Source organism: Anas platyrhynchos, chromosome 4 (genome assembly GCF_047663525.1).
Source record: "Anas platyrhynchos isolate ZD024472 breed Pekin duck chromosome 4, IASCAAS_PekinDuck_T2T, whole genome shotgun sequence".
Lineage (NCBI taxonomy): Eukaryota > Metazoa > Chordata > Aves > Anseriformes > Anatidae > Anas > Anas platyrhynchos.
In genome coordinates, this window is record NC_092590.1 from 70,761,523 (window position 1) to 70,778,112 (window position 16,590).

Consider the following 16,590-nt stretch of genomic DNA (forward strand, 5'->3'; position numbering starts at 1 on the left):
GTACAAGGGCGTGCACTCTGTGTCCAAAACCCCTTGGTTTTTCCTCAGTTTTTCTCAGACTCGTTATACTGTAGGTCCAAGACAAAGTTGTTGTGATCAGGCCATCTACACTGAAATAAGAGACCTCACATTTATCTGAGTGATTCTGGCATGTGAAATTTATGGCATTAAAAGGGGTTTCTTAATGAGCTCGTCACTAAAACCAGACAGGTAAAACCTCTGGATTTGTGTCTGTTTTCAGAGATCATTGAAGAGCCAGCCTCATACACTTACACTTGTCTCCTTGGCTGTAACAAATACTGTAACAAACACGTAAATGAATCACGAATTATTCATGCCCCTGTGTTTACCAGTGTGAAGGCACTGCTGATTACCAATTATCTCTGCGTGGATTAACCAGGCTGTGGATTATCTGTGCCACAGGTACAAGCTGTGGCTGCACAGAGAAGTGCAGCTGTGTTGCTTCAAAACTCCCCTGGCTCTGATGGCATTACAGCTGCTTTTGTAATTTAAGGCTAGAACGGCCTGCCAGACCTTTGCTGGCTCTTGGTGGGATCACCTTAGGTTTCAGTGTACCATATTCCTGGAATGAGGAATAACACTACGGAAAGTGCTCTGGTGGCCATGGGCAGAGTGGTTTTGGCTAGGGTCTGCTGCCTCCAACATCAAGTTACGTATGTTTGTCATGAGTATCATGGTATTTTTAATGTCATCCTGTATATTAGTGATATGTTATAACATATCTTGGTGATACGGTTTAGTGGAGGACTTGTTAGTGTTAGGTCAGACGTTGGACTAGGTCATCTTGGAGGTCTCTTCCAACCTAGATGATTCTGTGATTCTGTGATATTCTGTTGCAAGACCTGCCATCACATTAAAATCAATAGCTTATGGAAAATAAGAATACATTGGAATTTTTCCTTAAAGACTCAAACTCTTTTACATTCCTCTAAACATTAATTCTGAAGATGAATTCATGCATCAGGTCACAAGTACAGTAACAAGAACAGGGCTATTTGTAACTTCTGATGGTGAATCCGCAGCTAGATTACTGAGATTGCTCTGTTCCTCAGCCCTTCCATTTGAGAGCAGGGAAAACATGGAGAGGGAAATAGTTCTGAGACATCTGGATTGCAATTCAGTAAGAATTTTGAAGGCCTGGTGCAACATTCCAGGGGAAGAAGCATGCAGTATGAAAGGCTTTTGAAATTTCTTTATTACCTACGTAAGTACACTTAAAAAAATAATCTCAAAATGCAAGATATATCAAAAAGTATAAGAGGCACTACTCAGCTATGCAATATTCCAAAATATGACTGTCAGCCCTGTTAATTTCTAGCTTCTGGAAAACTGAGGAGTTACAGTCCAGACCTGGCTTTGCTGTTCTGCAGCAGAATGCTGAACAACCACAAAGGAAGAACTCCCTGCCACCTAGTGTTTGTCCTTTTAGACTTTTACAATCCTCTACCAGACACAATGTCATAGTTCTCTCCTCTCCATAGCTGTGCTGCTATCATTCCTTCTTTTCACTCTCTTAGCTTCCCTAACTCTTCCTACGGAGCATGAGTCCTACGTTGCTTTTGTGGACTACCACAGCATTTGCAACAAATGAAAAATACAGCACATTTTATCAGCTCGCAGATTGTGGAAGTGATCTTCACAGCTAGATGGCAACAAAAGAATTCCATTAGACTTCCCTTGCTAAAAAGTGAGAAATGTAATGTTGCGAGAGCATTAAAAGCAGCTGCCTGACTCTAATGTCAATGACAGTCTCCTTCAATTTAAATATTTGCAATAGCCATAATTAAACACTTAGTAACTGGCATCAAGTTAAAATAGAAATACATTACATAGTCGTACTGCTGTGCAGATTTTAATTCAGATTTATGTCCTCTTTGGCTTTATGCCTAGAGTAAGTCTTGTGATTTAAAAGCTGTTTTACTCAGTATAGAAATTGTCATAGAGGGCAAATTATCTTCTAGGTGAGTAACAGAATTTTGACTTTTCTGGAAGCAGCTTGCTAAAGTGATCAAGCAATGTTATGTTCTCCTTCCACTGTTTAAAGACTGAAGACATTAACCTCTGCAAACAGAGGGATGGTCTGTCGGGTCACTGAGCCTGGCCCCTGGCAGCTGCAGGCTATCGTGTCATCTAAACCTTCTGAACAGTTCTTCCCTTACCCTCTAAACGCAGTGTTGAAAGTGGTGATCTTGTTACACACAGTTACTGTCATGGAAGATGTGTTAGGAGCCTGGCATGAGCATGCCTTCTGAAAAGATGCTTATATAAACAAAATGCTGCTTGTTTTTTCCCCCATTTTTATTTTCTGGGAACGTGAACATAGCAAACCATGGCCCGGTATGCAGAGACAGCAGAAATACAGACCTCAGCATTCTCACCCAGACATTTGACATTTTGATCTCTTACAGCTTTTGATTCTAACAGAAGAAGATACATATATACCATTATAGCTTAAAAATAAAGTTCCATTCTAAAAAATTAACACATTTTTATTCTATTGTGCCCGTATGACCCAAATTTTGCTATTCACACCGTGAAGATCAGATAAAGATTAAAATTCAACCTTGTAGTAAATAGGCGCACTGGGAGATTTCCAACAGGCCTGAATTTGTTCCAAGGGTACTTTATTTTACTTCGGAGCGCAATATACAAGCTGTGGCTCCACTTCTTGCTGCCTCATAGGCTGCCATTTTCTGAGCTGTTTCTCTGGCCATGAAGCCGTACTGAAGGGTCTTGAACCTCCTTTCCCGACTCTCCTCCAGTTCCTTCCAGTGGTTCCACTGCAAAGAATCCTGCAGAGAGGACACACACGCTCAGACTGCAGAGAATATAATGCTGCTATTTAGATACACTGAACTTTTATTTGATAATCTGGCTGGCTGGTAACACAGCTATTTGCTAGCATGATTGGGGAACGTCAGCAACAATTTGGGCATGATGGATAGAAAGGTAACTCAATTGGGTTGCCCAGTTTAAGATGAATTACCCAGCTGCAGCGCTCCACAGAATGTGAGGTCAAGCTAAAACTATCTGGACCGTTTTCTGTGGCTCCAAAGCCACAGAACCTTATGCTCTTTCTTTGCCATCAGGTTATTCTTGAAGCTGTAAATGAACAGTGGCACAAATCCTATCAGACTCCGCTGGCTTGCTGATTTACAAGCTAGGTTCACAAGGGAACATTCCCCATAAAGCTCATAAGAAACAGAAAATAGCTACTTTCTCATCTGATATTTCACTTAAAACGGTAGAAAAAATACATTTTCTTAAATTAATGGTAGCTTTCTGTATCTTAGTTTTCCAAATCACAATATAAATTCTGTTTTACTAAGAACTTAATAGTGATTTATTAACAAATGTGACTTTCACTTAAACCAGCACAAATGTGTTGGGCCTCAGAGGCTATCACAAATGGAATTGAAGCTACGATCTGGACTTGGGACTTTAAAACATGGGGTTAGTCTCACTTTTTGTCTATATATTGAGAAATCTAAAAGGTAGCTATACAAACTGAATGCCAGATAGCTATTACACTACAACTAAGGATTTTTTTCCTATAGTCACTCTAACACCATGTACAGCAATATGCAGTTCAACTAGAAAAAGATGCTGCTGGGCATATCTGACCGGAATTGAGCCACTTCACTGTAATAACATTTGGACAGGGTCATGCAGAGCTGAACAGCACTGATGGAACAAACACCAAAACATCTAAATAATTTATAGTAACCTTAAGGTTTTCCTGTGGTTTTATTTTCTTTATTATTATTTCTTTTTTTTACAGATGTCTTAACATTTGAGCAGACCATAAACAAAAGCACTGTGACATCTTAGGAGACTTAGTGTGTAAAGCTAAAAAAAAAAAAAGGAAGAAAGAAAGAAAGACAAAGTCTAACTTCAAAACATCTTTAAAGCCTTGGCTTTTTTCACATTTATAAAACACCAGAGCACTCACACAGACCCACATCAGTAGTCAAATGTCCTAGCTCTGAATTTATAATTTGTTTATTTAAAAAATGTCTCACATTTGTAATTATATAGCTGCTTTCCTTTGAAGTCTGCATTTATTGCTTCTGCTTTATACTGGACCTCATTCAGCAAAGTGATTAAGCATATGTTCAAAGCCTCAGTTCAGAAAGCCAGCCCAATTTAGGAAATGCTTTCTTCAAATAGGCCTTCAATACTTTATTTGCTAAAAGGAACAGACCTCGTGTCTGTGAAGCACCTACATGTTTTGCTTGCTGTGGCTTGAAATGGGACTTCTGAGGGCAGCAACCACTGATACTCTGAAAGATTGCACTATTTCAGTTTTTAGACTACACACACTTGAAAAATACATTTTTCCTCTTGATTGAACTCAGCTTCATCCTTCTCACAGAACAGGTAAAGCGTTACTATTTTCGTAGGTAAAGAATTACTATTTTAGGAGTAGGAGATTTAGTTCTAATTTTATAATGCTCTAGTACAGCTTTTAAAAAGTGACCCCGTTGTGACTGTTCCCTGCAGTGTTTCATGTGCTGAGGGAGACGAACTGCTACTGCTACATGGACCACTTGTAAATGTTAGGCATGCGTGAGGCAACGGCAGAAGTGGCAGCAGCAGTGGCAGCAGCAGCTCTCACCCCTTGTCTTTAGACCCTTGCCAAGGAAACGCAACCAGTATAAACCAGCATAAAGCCCACAGGCTTACTGGTGCTTCCATTTGATGTTGTGGGACCTGGCTGAGGAAAGGTCAGGTAAAAATCATGGAAATGATAAAGTGGAACATGCCTTGGGTGCGAGAAGGGGAGAATCCAGTTTCAGTGGGCTGAGAGTGTGTGGTAAGGCAAGTGGGAAGCTCGGTATGGGATGGATGGACCCTGGCCTGTGGTAGCAGAACGTATGGCAAGGAGCTGAGGTCAGGGCTCTGGTTTGGGGACGTTGTGCCTATGTGGGGCGTTGTCACTGCCACTCATGTGTCACACCACCTGCTTCTGCCACCCCTGCCAGTGCTGGCAGTAGAGTCAAACCCTAAACAGCAGATCTATCACACAGCATTTTCCTTCAGTAACTCCCAGACCTTCCTTGATGCAATGCTGGTTTTCTGGGGAGTAATCTTTAAGAGTCCTGCTTGCTTTTTACGCTCCATTGCCTTCTCTACAATCTTTTTCTGCAGGTTTAAAATGCGTTCATCTTTCATATGACTTTCACCAGCTTGGGACTTTCTTTTCTTTTCTTCTTGTCTGCAAAATGAAAAAGAAGCAATGAGAAGGTAAAATAATATCAACCTACAGAATAAATCCATCTGAGTATATATTACGTGGATGATAATGAATTTGCTCTTGCTTCTGGGGACCAGCTAGACTGAAAACAGGTTTAAATCATAAATCTCAATGAATGTGGAATTCACAGCTTGCTTCTTGTTGTTTACAGAACAGCATTACTAAACAGGATAGAATAATTTCTTCCCACAGGATGCCATGATGACAATAGCTGAAGGATTTCAAGCTGACATGACATTCTTTGGAAAAAAAAAGTGCAAAACTTGTGTTAATACTACAGCTTTTTGCTTGTGAGAGCTACGGAGTTTTCTTTATATGATCATTAGTATTCATCTCAATTGCTGTATTCCTTAGCAAACAAAAGATATCTTGCCTGTGTAATCTCAATGCCCAGATTCAGAATATTTGGGGGCAGTGATGTAGTAAGGTTAGAGGGTCTAGGTGGGCATAAATTGATAGTACTGCGTGTAGCATATGTGTAAGGCATAAGCGTAAAAGAGAGGTCATTGGATAGGCTTTTTTTTTTTTTTTTCCTTGCTTTTTTTTCTCCTTCTATTGCAGTTACTTTTCAATCCTTTGTTACATTTTATCTGTTTTTGCTTACTTTCACCCAGCTGGCACAACCTACTCACAGCTTTTTATGTAAGTTTCACCATCTTGCACTGTGACTTTGTTACATCCAGCTTTCTCTTTTGTACATTGCCCTTGGATTTGGCTGAGTATCACCAGACTGCAGCGTTACATTATGCCACCAGCCGTTGTCATTCTCTGGCCAAATCCAGTGCTAAAGGAAGTGTCAGACCCACCAACAAATACACATCATATATCACCAGGTTTGATCTGATGTCTTCTCTCAGCTGGCAAGGGGAGTTTTCTCCACGATCCTTTTATGCTGCAGTAGTACAACATTACATTGCTATTATGGGAAACCTGAATAGGATTCCAAACAACCAAGAGCAAAGTGCACTGGGACCATGTTCAGCCTGTACTGGAATTGCTGCTCTGTGAGTGGCAGCACTAATTTCACTCACAGGTTGCCCCTTAGAAATGTTTTACAACAGAACTGTTCCATCATCACCTGGGCATAGAAGTATGTAAGTTTATAAGGCACACTCTTCCCATTACCTCCAGAGGTCCCTTCCGACCTTAACCATGCTGTGGTTCTCAAGGAGCTGGAGGAAGGGGATGAAGGAAGAGGTTTTTCTTCTGATGCTAAAACCACCACTTTGCTTTAAAAAGGGTCTTTATCAAGATTCCAGGGATGCAAACACTTATTTCACCTTGGGAGAGATGATTTTGTCTGCCTTGCTAGCTTTATCCTTGTTAATCGGAAAATCCTCATAACAGCAGGTATTCCCCAGAGCAGCCATTCTGTTCTGTGGTCCCCCAGATCCTCAGCAACTGGATGAAGGGGAAGTTTGACTCATGATACATTCTGAAATGTGACTGTGAACTCTAAAAAAGGGGTGCAGTTTAGCTTGGTTTCTCATTTCCCTGAGACACTTCCTGAACTGTGCTGCTTGCGTCACGCAGTCTGGCTGGGATAACACTTCCGTACCTTCCCTGATACAGTGACACACTCTGTGACACCGAGATTAATCCTTAACACTGCTCTGTAAGTCTAGAAATGATGTACTATCATTTAATCTAATTGAGAACACGGGATATTTCTCCTTGCATTGTAACGAGGCGTTGCATTCCAAGGGATATAGCAGAATATAACAATAAGGTTTTTATGTAAACACTTGATGATTAAATATTGTCAGTGGGAATAAGCAACAAAACCTTTCATTACATGCAAATCCAGATTCTTGTAAATGCCACTACGGGAAAAACAGCAAGAGGTTTAACATCATGGAGCAGCGGCTGCTTATGAATTAACATTGTGAATAGCTGGCTAGCATCAGACTGATATTCAGCCCTCTTCAACACGAAGGCATGTGCCAGCCATCTACTCTGTTCCAAAAAGCAGCCAGCCGCACACATATTCAGATACCACAGCACATCCTAATGGAAAGCCAGAGAGGGGAAGGAAGTCCTGGTTTTCTCTGATGGCCAGGTAATACCTTTTAGGACTCAAGACAGCAAAATCTCATACAATTTCTGTTTCCCCATATGATGTGGGAAGCAAAGTAATAGTCACTCAGAATGGGATAGTACATGGCTAGAAGAATCTTCTCCAGATTCAATAGGAAATTATCTGATAATTTCTGGAAAACATCAGTTATTGGTATTGAATAAACAACTTGAATAAAAGCAGTCTTTAAGAATGGTCTTAGTTCCTAAAAGGTATTGTCAAATCTTTGGTCCAAGAGAGAATTTGTGTCTTTTCTTATGGTCTCAGATGAGTTTTCTGCCTCTTTGTGAATCTGCCATAAATAAAAAAAACTATTTCCCTACTAAAGACTTTGAAAAAAATTGCAATCCTTTTAATGTCCATATGTATTTGAAATGGTTTAATGAACTCCAGTTTTTGCTTAGTGACTTTGTCAGAAATTACCTTTTAGTGGTAAGGAATGAGATGAGATTCTTGTATGTGCCCACGGAGGTTTGTAGTACTGTGGGGTGTATGTATAAACTACTTAAAGGAGGAGGGGAAGGAACTAATGAGAGATTCAACAGAATACGGATTAAAAAAAAACAAAAAAAAAAAACAACACTTTTTTAAAATTATTTTTTTATCTACTACTCATTTCATTCTCTACTCACTTCCTGTGCATACTGTGCATACAGTCAACAGCAGGAAGACTTTGGCTCACTGTGATAAGTGCAGAGCAATTCCGTCAGTGATGGGTAAAATGTGTCTTTTCTACTTAAAAAGTATTCCAGGCTTTGTAAACTGAAGTTCACATCCCATACTCATTCCCTCAGTGATTTCCTTAAATAACATAAAGGTGTTTTTTTTTTTTTTTAAGTATATTTTTACGTCACATTTTACAATTTGTAATGGAATTTGGCAGTCCAGGTTCTTCTTATTTACCTATCCCTTGTAATTATTTATCTGCCCTGCAGTTTTAGCATTTGGCCACATGGACTGTAGGTCCAAAGGTCATCTGGCCTAGAAGAAGCAACTCAGCACTAAAAGTTTTCCCTGTATGAGATGAAAGCCCTTGGAACAGCCAGGTTAGGTGATCCCAGCTGTGTTTAGAAAATGGGGAGTGTAGATTTGCTCAGGGTATTCCTCCTGAAAACCAAGCAGTGCCTTCATTTACATTCTCAAACTCCAGACGTGCATTGAAACTGTGACATACATAGATGCATGACAGCTCCTAACTGACTCAGTACTAGCAGCAGATGAGTACGAATGGCTACCTGACCACTCTAGGCACCAAAATATCACTTAAGCACCTAGGACTGTTTTATAGGCTCACCTTACAAATACTAGCCCTGTGTTGTGCAACAAACAGAAGTATATTTTTAACAGCAGAAGGAAACTTAAACAAGTATGGTTGCCTTATATTGCAATAAACAATACAATTTTTTGCAATTTCCTCATTTTTTCAGTCTCAGTGGCTTGGGCTGTCTGTACTTCACAGTTCTTTGTCTTTTATCTGTCCTGCACTCTATAATCTCAGTTATTGCGATGAGGAAAATGAATGTATCTGTTAACAGCTCACTGTTAGGGGAGCCATTATTTTCATATTTAAGCATACTCTACTGCCAGATTGATTACTGTTTTGTACTAATGTGAGGGATTTCAGCATTCGAATCCTGGCTCTCTTCCAAACCAATTAACTTGCTAAGCACCTCATTTCAGGTGGGGAAGTGACTGCTACTCTGTTTTCCTCAGCTGAAATAAAGATTATCAAGCTGTATAATCAGTGTTCACCCACAGAACTGCAGAGTGCTGGAGGCAGGCAGGGACCTCTGGAAGCCGCCTGCTCCAATCCTGCTCAGACAGGGCTGCCCAGGACCACGTCCAGGTGGCTTCTGAAGCTCTCCAAGGAGGGGACTCCACAACCTCTCTGGGCAACCTCTGTCCCCCACACAGCACAGAGGAGCTTCCTGATCAGGTTTGGATGGCACCTCCTGTGTTTCATTTGGTGCCCATTGCTTCTTGTCCCGACACGGGGTACTGCTAAGAGCCTGGCTCCATCTTTTTACAGCCTCCTTTCAGGTATTTATGCTGCTGATCCATCATTGCTGGTGAATTTCTGCCTACTGTTTCCAAGCTAGTGAAGAACTGATTACCAGCAGCAGGGATTGAGAAAACAAATCTTACTTCCCTACTGCAATCACATACGGCACCCTTAAGTACTTGCGAAATTTGTGAAATGAATGAAATCACAAATATTACAAAATACCAAACCCAGGTCCCTCATACTGCTAATCATTCAGCCTTTTTTCAGTGTTCTAGGCTATGTTTTTGAAGACCTGAAACAATAGCCACGCACTGGGGTAGCATGGCAGGCATTCCTCTGCAACTCCAACTCCAAAAAGGCCTTTGGTCCCTAAGTCAGACGTGGTGTTAGTTCAGATTGTCACCCTGGAGCAGAAGCTGCTGCCTTCATCTGGATGTTGTCCTGGCTTGGACAGGGGAGGAGGCTTGGGCAGCAGGCACCATTGTGCCTAGCTGGTTTCTGTGTACCTCGCATATGTGGCAGTGGCTGGGGGGGCACGGATGTGCTACTGTCAGCTATGTGAGACACTAAAATGTGAGAGACAATAAAACAGTGTGGTGTTTCCTAGAGGGACTTGCAGGGGAGCCAGGAATTGAGTATGAGAAGTTTTGTGAGATAGCTTTCCTCTAAACAGCTTTAAACCACATGAATGGGGAGAACATACAGCCCCAAGACCAGGCTAAATCTAAATCTAACCCAAAGTAAAACCACCAAACCACAGATAATGTGGACAGAGGGAGCCTCAGCACCAACTGATTTTATCTGTTGCTTGATTCTTACTGAGTTTAATTACCTGCAATATAGACATAGCCTCACTAGTGTGAAAGATCTGAAGCATACAGGCACATACCCATAGTACATTAGCATGTACTTAAATGGCCATAAATATTTTTGTGTTTATGTTTGAAAGCTGAGAACTCCAATGTTTGTCCACTTCATATGCCAGTGCTGATTTTCAAGCTGTGTGAAGTTCTAGCAATTAAAGGGACGTCCTGCGTACATCCTGAATTGATTCTTAAGTGTTCTGCAGGCACTCACAAAGCTACTGCTGTGATGGATGTCATGGCTTGCAGTCTATTAAAGGCTGATGTCTCTGTAATTTTTCATGTTCCATTTCCTATTTTGTTTAATATAGTTCATTATATGCTTGCTCAATGTGCTTCTTTTGTGTTGATGTATGTCTGTTTGTAAATGATATTGAAAAGAACCTGCTTGGTAGGGACCCAATTAAACTCCAGCTGACACTAACTAAAGCACATTTGTTGGGAAAAGCTTAGCCATCACACTTCAGCTGATTAGCAGGAGCCTTCAACATAACACAATTGAAGATATAACGTGTAATTTTTTGTTGATGCACAGCGCTATCTTATGAGCACCACTGGTAAGATTTGCTATTCTATGCCTGTAATTATGATTTAATTCTGTAAACACAATCATTTGCTCTTTACATCTTCTGTGCAGTATATCAATACAAGCCACACAACTAATCACTCACATTGACTTGATAGAAATTTCAGGAGTCTGGATCTGTAAATCAGGTTTAACACATGAAGCCTACAGCTTGTTTAGAGAAAAACAAAAGCTGCAGCAAAGTGTCTAGCACTCCTAAATAGGCCAGCATGCTGCATATTAACGCCACCATAGATTTGTATTCTGGATGATAATGCATTAAATACATTTCTGAAGAACAACATTTCTAGTATGCTTTGATGATGTCTCTTCCTAGTACATGTAGATGCTCCCAAACTATGAGACATGAAAGACAATGTCTTGTAACATCTATAATGAAACTTTATATTTGCCTTATTTTGAGAGCAAACAGGGCTCCCTTAAAATAAAGTATATTCCTGTACTCCTTATCACAAGTCTGAATAGAAGCTTGCAAACTCAGAGTTTAATTTCATTTAGATTCTACCATCTTTGGCATGGTGGTCTGTTCTAAATAACATTTCAAATATGTCGGGACAAAGAGTGAATCAAAGTTAACTTCGCACTCAATCATAGCTTATTTCAGGATCAGAAGAGTTTTAGATTTGAATTAAGGCAAAGAGCCTGTATTAAAGAAACCCAGCACTATGCAATGTGCACAAACTGTGTATCTACCATAACAAATGATTATTAGAGTGCTCACTGGAAGAAACACATTTTGTAAGGTATACAAGTTCTTAATGCCTAGTTCGAATCTCTGGTGGAAAAGGATGACTTGAAATGCTCCCACAGGCTTTCACAACACTGAATGCTTGGAGATGGGAATTTATTTCCAGCTCTAACTCCATTTCAGGTCCTTTAGTCTTAGTCTTCTCTTTATAGACGCTGTAGAAGAGAAGTTCACTGATCTATGCAGTCAATCCACTGGAGCTGCAGTTATTGATTCATTAAACTCATTAAACTATGCTCCCGAGTACTAACACAGTAAAACCTCACTCTTTGGAGATTAACTGTCAGCAGCAAACCGAATCACAGCTGGGACCGGTGAAAACTATTTGAATGAATACACCAATACTGCCTGCTGTGATTGGGATTTAGAACTGGAAGATAAACCAATAACATGAACTGAACTCTTACGAAGCCGCCTTCGATATCTAAGTGATAAACACAAATTTAAGACGTGTCTAAAGACGCATGCTTTTAGCCTGATAGAATATGTCTTCAAAATGCCACCCTGAACACCGGCTTGCAGGATAAATATGGCAGGACAAGGACTAAACTATCTAACTCACAAAAGAAAAAACGTGAAAGAAAACTTGCAAAAAATAGCAAATAGTCAAGATGCATTAAAGATGGCATAAGATCAAGAGGTGCCATATTTTATACTTTTACACAGGCTTTCTTCCTGCTCAGATTTATTTGCAAATAGTTTCAACTTAGATTTTAAATTCTTTGTGGAAGGGACCTATCTTCTGCATATGTAACCATCTACGATGGTTATGGATCCTTTATGACAATGAATAATAAATACGATAATGAATAATGAATATGAATAATGAATACAAAATTTGATCAGAGAGCCTGTAAGCAAAGATTTTTCTCTTTGATCTACTGCTATAATTTATTTAATTTATAATTTATTATTATTATCAGAAAATCTCCTTCCTAAAATATCTTCAATTTCCAAAATAAAGCCTGCCCTTTTACATAACAAATGAAATTCAAGGAAGAAGACTATAGCCCTAGTGTATTGGTTTAGATGAAAATGAGAAGCCACTTTTAGTAGCAAGTTAGAATGATTTTAATAAAATCAAATTAGTTCTGATTAACTGAAAAGGAGCAGAAGGAAGGCAGAGCATCTTTCACAAGATACGAGTTTGGCTCCCAATCCTGAGGCAATGCTGTCAACACTAGCCTATAGAGCATCTTCAACCACAAATTCAAACTGATGAAAAAGATTTGTTACATTTGATGCAAAATATTTTCAAGAATAAATCCTGGTCCCAGTGTAATCTTTGACAGAAATCACACTGCTTTATAAAAGGGCAGTATTTTGCCTTTTTTTTTTTTTTAATTCTGAAGGGGCTAGCAAAACATTAACAAAGTTGTAATGTGCTAAATGTCGTATGCTGTTTTATACTGACTTTAAGGCAGCCGCTCGTCCAAGTTCTGCTCTGAACACAGAAATCTGGTCCAGTTTATCTAGAAGAAGTTGTTCCTTAGCTTGTTTTTCATGAATTATCTGGTCTCTCTTCTCTTCCTCTGCTGCCTTCTGTGCTTCTCTGAGTAGAGCGAGGCGTTCACGTAGTTCCACTATTGACATTTCACAAATTAAACCGTGGCCACCAGTCTAGGAAATACAAAATATAGGTTTAAATAACACAGTAAATGGCAAGGGGAGAGTAAATGACTAAAACCAGAATATTTTGATTGTGTTCCAAATCATGCTGAACATATTTTGACTTCAAAAACGACAGGCATGGCTCTAACCTAACTGTAATTTACAAGCTGTTTCTGAGGTGTAGAGCTCATCTTTTGTATGTGTAAAAACACAAGGCTCACAAAACATTTCATGCGAAAGCACTGAAATATAGTGTAGATTAGACATAAACACATTTGCTGTCCAGAAAAATAGTAGTTGACCTATCTTTTAGTTTTAGTTAGACATTACAAGTTTTGAAATGTGTAAAAGTGCATATTTTCTAAGTTTGTAAAACTAGAACTGACCTTGCACTCAAAAACATAGATTTTTTTTAATTTATCTATTTCCATGTTACAGATTTGGTCTATGATGGCATCTACTATTTTTATCTGAAAAGACATGGAATAAAAAATGCTTTGTATACAGGAAATTCAAAAAAATGCCCAAATTTAAATTATTCAAACACAAATGTTTAAAGAAAGCTTTTTAAAATCTGCTTTGCAATGAGAATGTGTAGTGGTTTAACTCAGCAGGCAGCTCAGCACCACACAGTTGTTCACTCACTCACCCTTCGTGGGACTGGGAGAGATTTGGGAGAGCTAAAATTCATGGACTGAGGTAAGAGTTTAATAGGTCTGAAGACGAATGGAATACAGTAGTAATAATAGTGACAGAGGAATATACAAAGCAAGTGATGTGCAATGCAATTGCTCCCCACCCCACTGGTGAATCCACATGTCTATCCCATCCCCAAGCAGTGACCCTACATCCCCCCCAGAGCAGCCCCTGCAGTTTCATTGCTCCGCATGATGTCCTACAGCATGGGACGTCCCTTTGGCCAGTTTGGGGCAGCTGTGGTGGTTCTGTCCCCTCCCAGCTCCTGGTGCACCCCAAGCCCACTCCAGCAGGGCAGTGTGAAACGCTGTAAAGGCCTTGGCTTAGTGTAAGCACCACGCTGCAACACCTAAACCATCAGTGTGCTGTCAGCATTGTTCTCATCCTAAATCCAAAACGCAGCCTCATACCAGCTGCTAGGAAGAAAATGAACTGCATCCCAGCCCAAATCAGGACAGAGGGATAATGAGCCTGATTCTGAGATATAATGAGAGACTTCTGCACCTTAGATTACATCTGAAGACAGATCATTTCTAAACAGTTGTATATATTTGAAGTTTTCAGCCCTTGTTCTTACATAAACTCTCCCTTTCCCTGTGTCAACACAATTATACACCTGCATAAAAGGAAAACTTGCACAAAGCCACATGAATATTGAGCCTCTCTGCAGTTTTCTCTGGAAAATTTCACCCCTTACATATCAGCTAACATTCTTTTGTGTGTCAACCTAGTTTTGGTACACATCTTTGGTACATATCTGGTACCATGGCATGTTATAATGGAATGCATATGATGGGTGCAGGAAGTCAAGATGCTTACCAGATAAAATTGTACAAAGTTAAGAGTGATATAATCATTAAGATTTTAATCACAAAGGCCTTGGTCTACTTAGTTCCATAGAACTAAGAACATAGAACATAGAACATAGAACATAGAAAATTAATAACAAGGTTTGGAAAGGCTGAACTAGGGGAGGGCAATATAAAAGAAAAACCACTCCTCCAAATTTATTTCTAAGACTGAAATTAAGTGGTAATGATAAATCTATGTAAGTAAAAATCAATGTAATCATTTTAATGGAAATTATTCAGTTAAAAGAGCCTTTGTGTTTCAAACAATCCTTTTTAGCAGGAAAAAGCCCTTGTACTGAATACTTAGTTACTTGTTGACAGAAAACTATTTACCTTTCTACTTTTGGGTTTTTCACAAAACAGAATGTGAAGGAAAAAAAGGAAAAGAAAAAGGAAAAGGAAAAGAGAAGGGTGCTCTGTCAAAGACACATGCTCTGATTGTTTGGCTGCAAGAACTGACGTGGTCCCAGTCCCTCTTCTCTGGCTTGGTATGTCATCTAAGCAGCCTAGTCAGGAACCCTTCCTTCACTGGAAGGAAGGGTTCACAGCATTTTGTGGCTGTTCAGAGCAGCAGGTCTATGAATCTGGATGAAAGATGAGAGAGATGAAGAAAACAGTAATAGCAGCGGGAAGAAAAACACCAAGTAAGACAAAGAACCAGGCTTAACCACCTGCTGCTACAGCAGTAGTACTTAAGTGGGCTCAGTATTGAGTTAGTCTGAAGAGCCTGATGATACAAGCTCAGCAGTGAAGGAGAACATGCCTTGGGCAGCCATCCCTGCAGACTTCTCCAACATTCAAAGAGTCCCTCCTACCATGTTGGTCCCCACAGCTTCTCTTCCTAAAGCTTCAAAAGTTGAGCAAGTAGGAAGAGAACATCACCTCACTGTTTTTTCACCTAAAGCTTGACTCTTCAGTTATAGTTCAGTGGTTTCTGCTTCCACACTCCTCATGTTTACTGAACATGACCTAAATAAGCATTGGTCACCAGTAACATCAGAAGAAGACTGATGGAAGAGTTCAATATTACAGTTTTCTTTTTGCATCTTTTTTATAGACATGTAAACACCATTCGTAAACACCATAGGTTACTAAAACAATAAATGATCATTTATCTCCTTCTCAAATTTCAATTTAGGGTGAATTTGCAAACGGTAAATGCTATAATACCTTGCCTCTAATTTAAGCTACGCAATGACCACCGAGTTGTATTCACAGGAAGTGAAAGGAAAATGTTTTACAACAAATACGTCCCACTGGTTGTGTGTGAGCATGGTAAGCAAAAACCAAAAAGGCCCAGGGAAGAGAATTTCCTAGAAGCATAGAATGGTAGAGGTGAATACTTTGAGTGTGCGCATTTCAAAAATGTTCAGTGAAGTGGTTCCTAAAATAAGAAAGGTTCTATACTTGTGCAGTAGATAATGCTGATACTTGGGCAACTGAAGCGCCATCAAGTTAAGGACTGGGTACTTTAAAAATTGTGCGAATGAGTATGAATTTTATGGACACATACTTAATTTCATTGAGCCTGAAAAAGCCTTTTGTAGAAAGAGAAAAATAGGGCAAGCTATCACCAAAAGAATGCTAAATGACTCTTGAGAGCCATTGCAATAACGAGTATAAGGGAACTGTGAAATAAGCTGAGATATCATTCAGTTTGACTCTCTTATACTTGCAATATGACCTGTATGGCCAGCCCATTTCCAGCAACCTTACACTACAGTAACCTTACAAATAGCATAAGCTTGATTTCAAATGAGTTTTTCATGTATGACTTGAAACCAGTTATGTTTTTCCGCTGTCTTTTCAGATGAGCTGGATGGGAAAATGCACTTAAAGCCATATCTGTACTTAGAAACAAACACGATTCCAGCG

The 16,590-nt window shown here is 39.7% G+C and overlaps 1 protein-coding gene across 4 annotated transcripts in view; it reads right to left on the reverse strand.

The window, feature by feature from the left end:
• Nucleotides 1-2,301: 2,301 nt before the first annotated feature.
• The window catches only part of CFAP99 (cilia and flagella associated protein 99), a 56,667-nt gene continuing 42,378 nt past the window's right edge, over nt 2,302-16,590 (reverse strand). For all 4 annotated transcript variants that reach the window (XM_027455645.3, XM_027455644.3, XM_027455646.3 and 1 more), the window contains 3 exons: nt 12,972-13,177; nt 5,077-5,239; nt 2,302-2,813 (listed from right to left, as the gene is read on the reverse strand). In XM_027455645.3, coding sequence (XP_027311446.3) covers nt 2,646-2,813; nt 5,077-5,239; nt 12,972-13,177 — 537 coding nt within the window. In that variant the 3' untranslated portion in view covers nt 2,302-2,645. The remainder of the gene's footprint in view (nt 2,814-5,076; nt 5,240-12,971; nt 13,178-16,590) is intronic.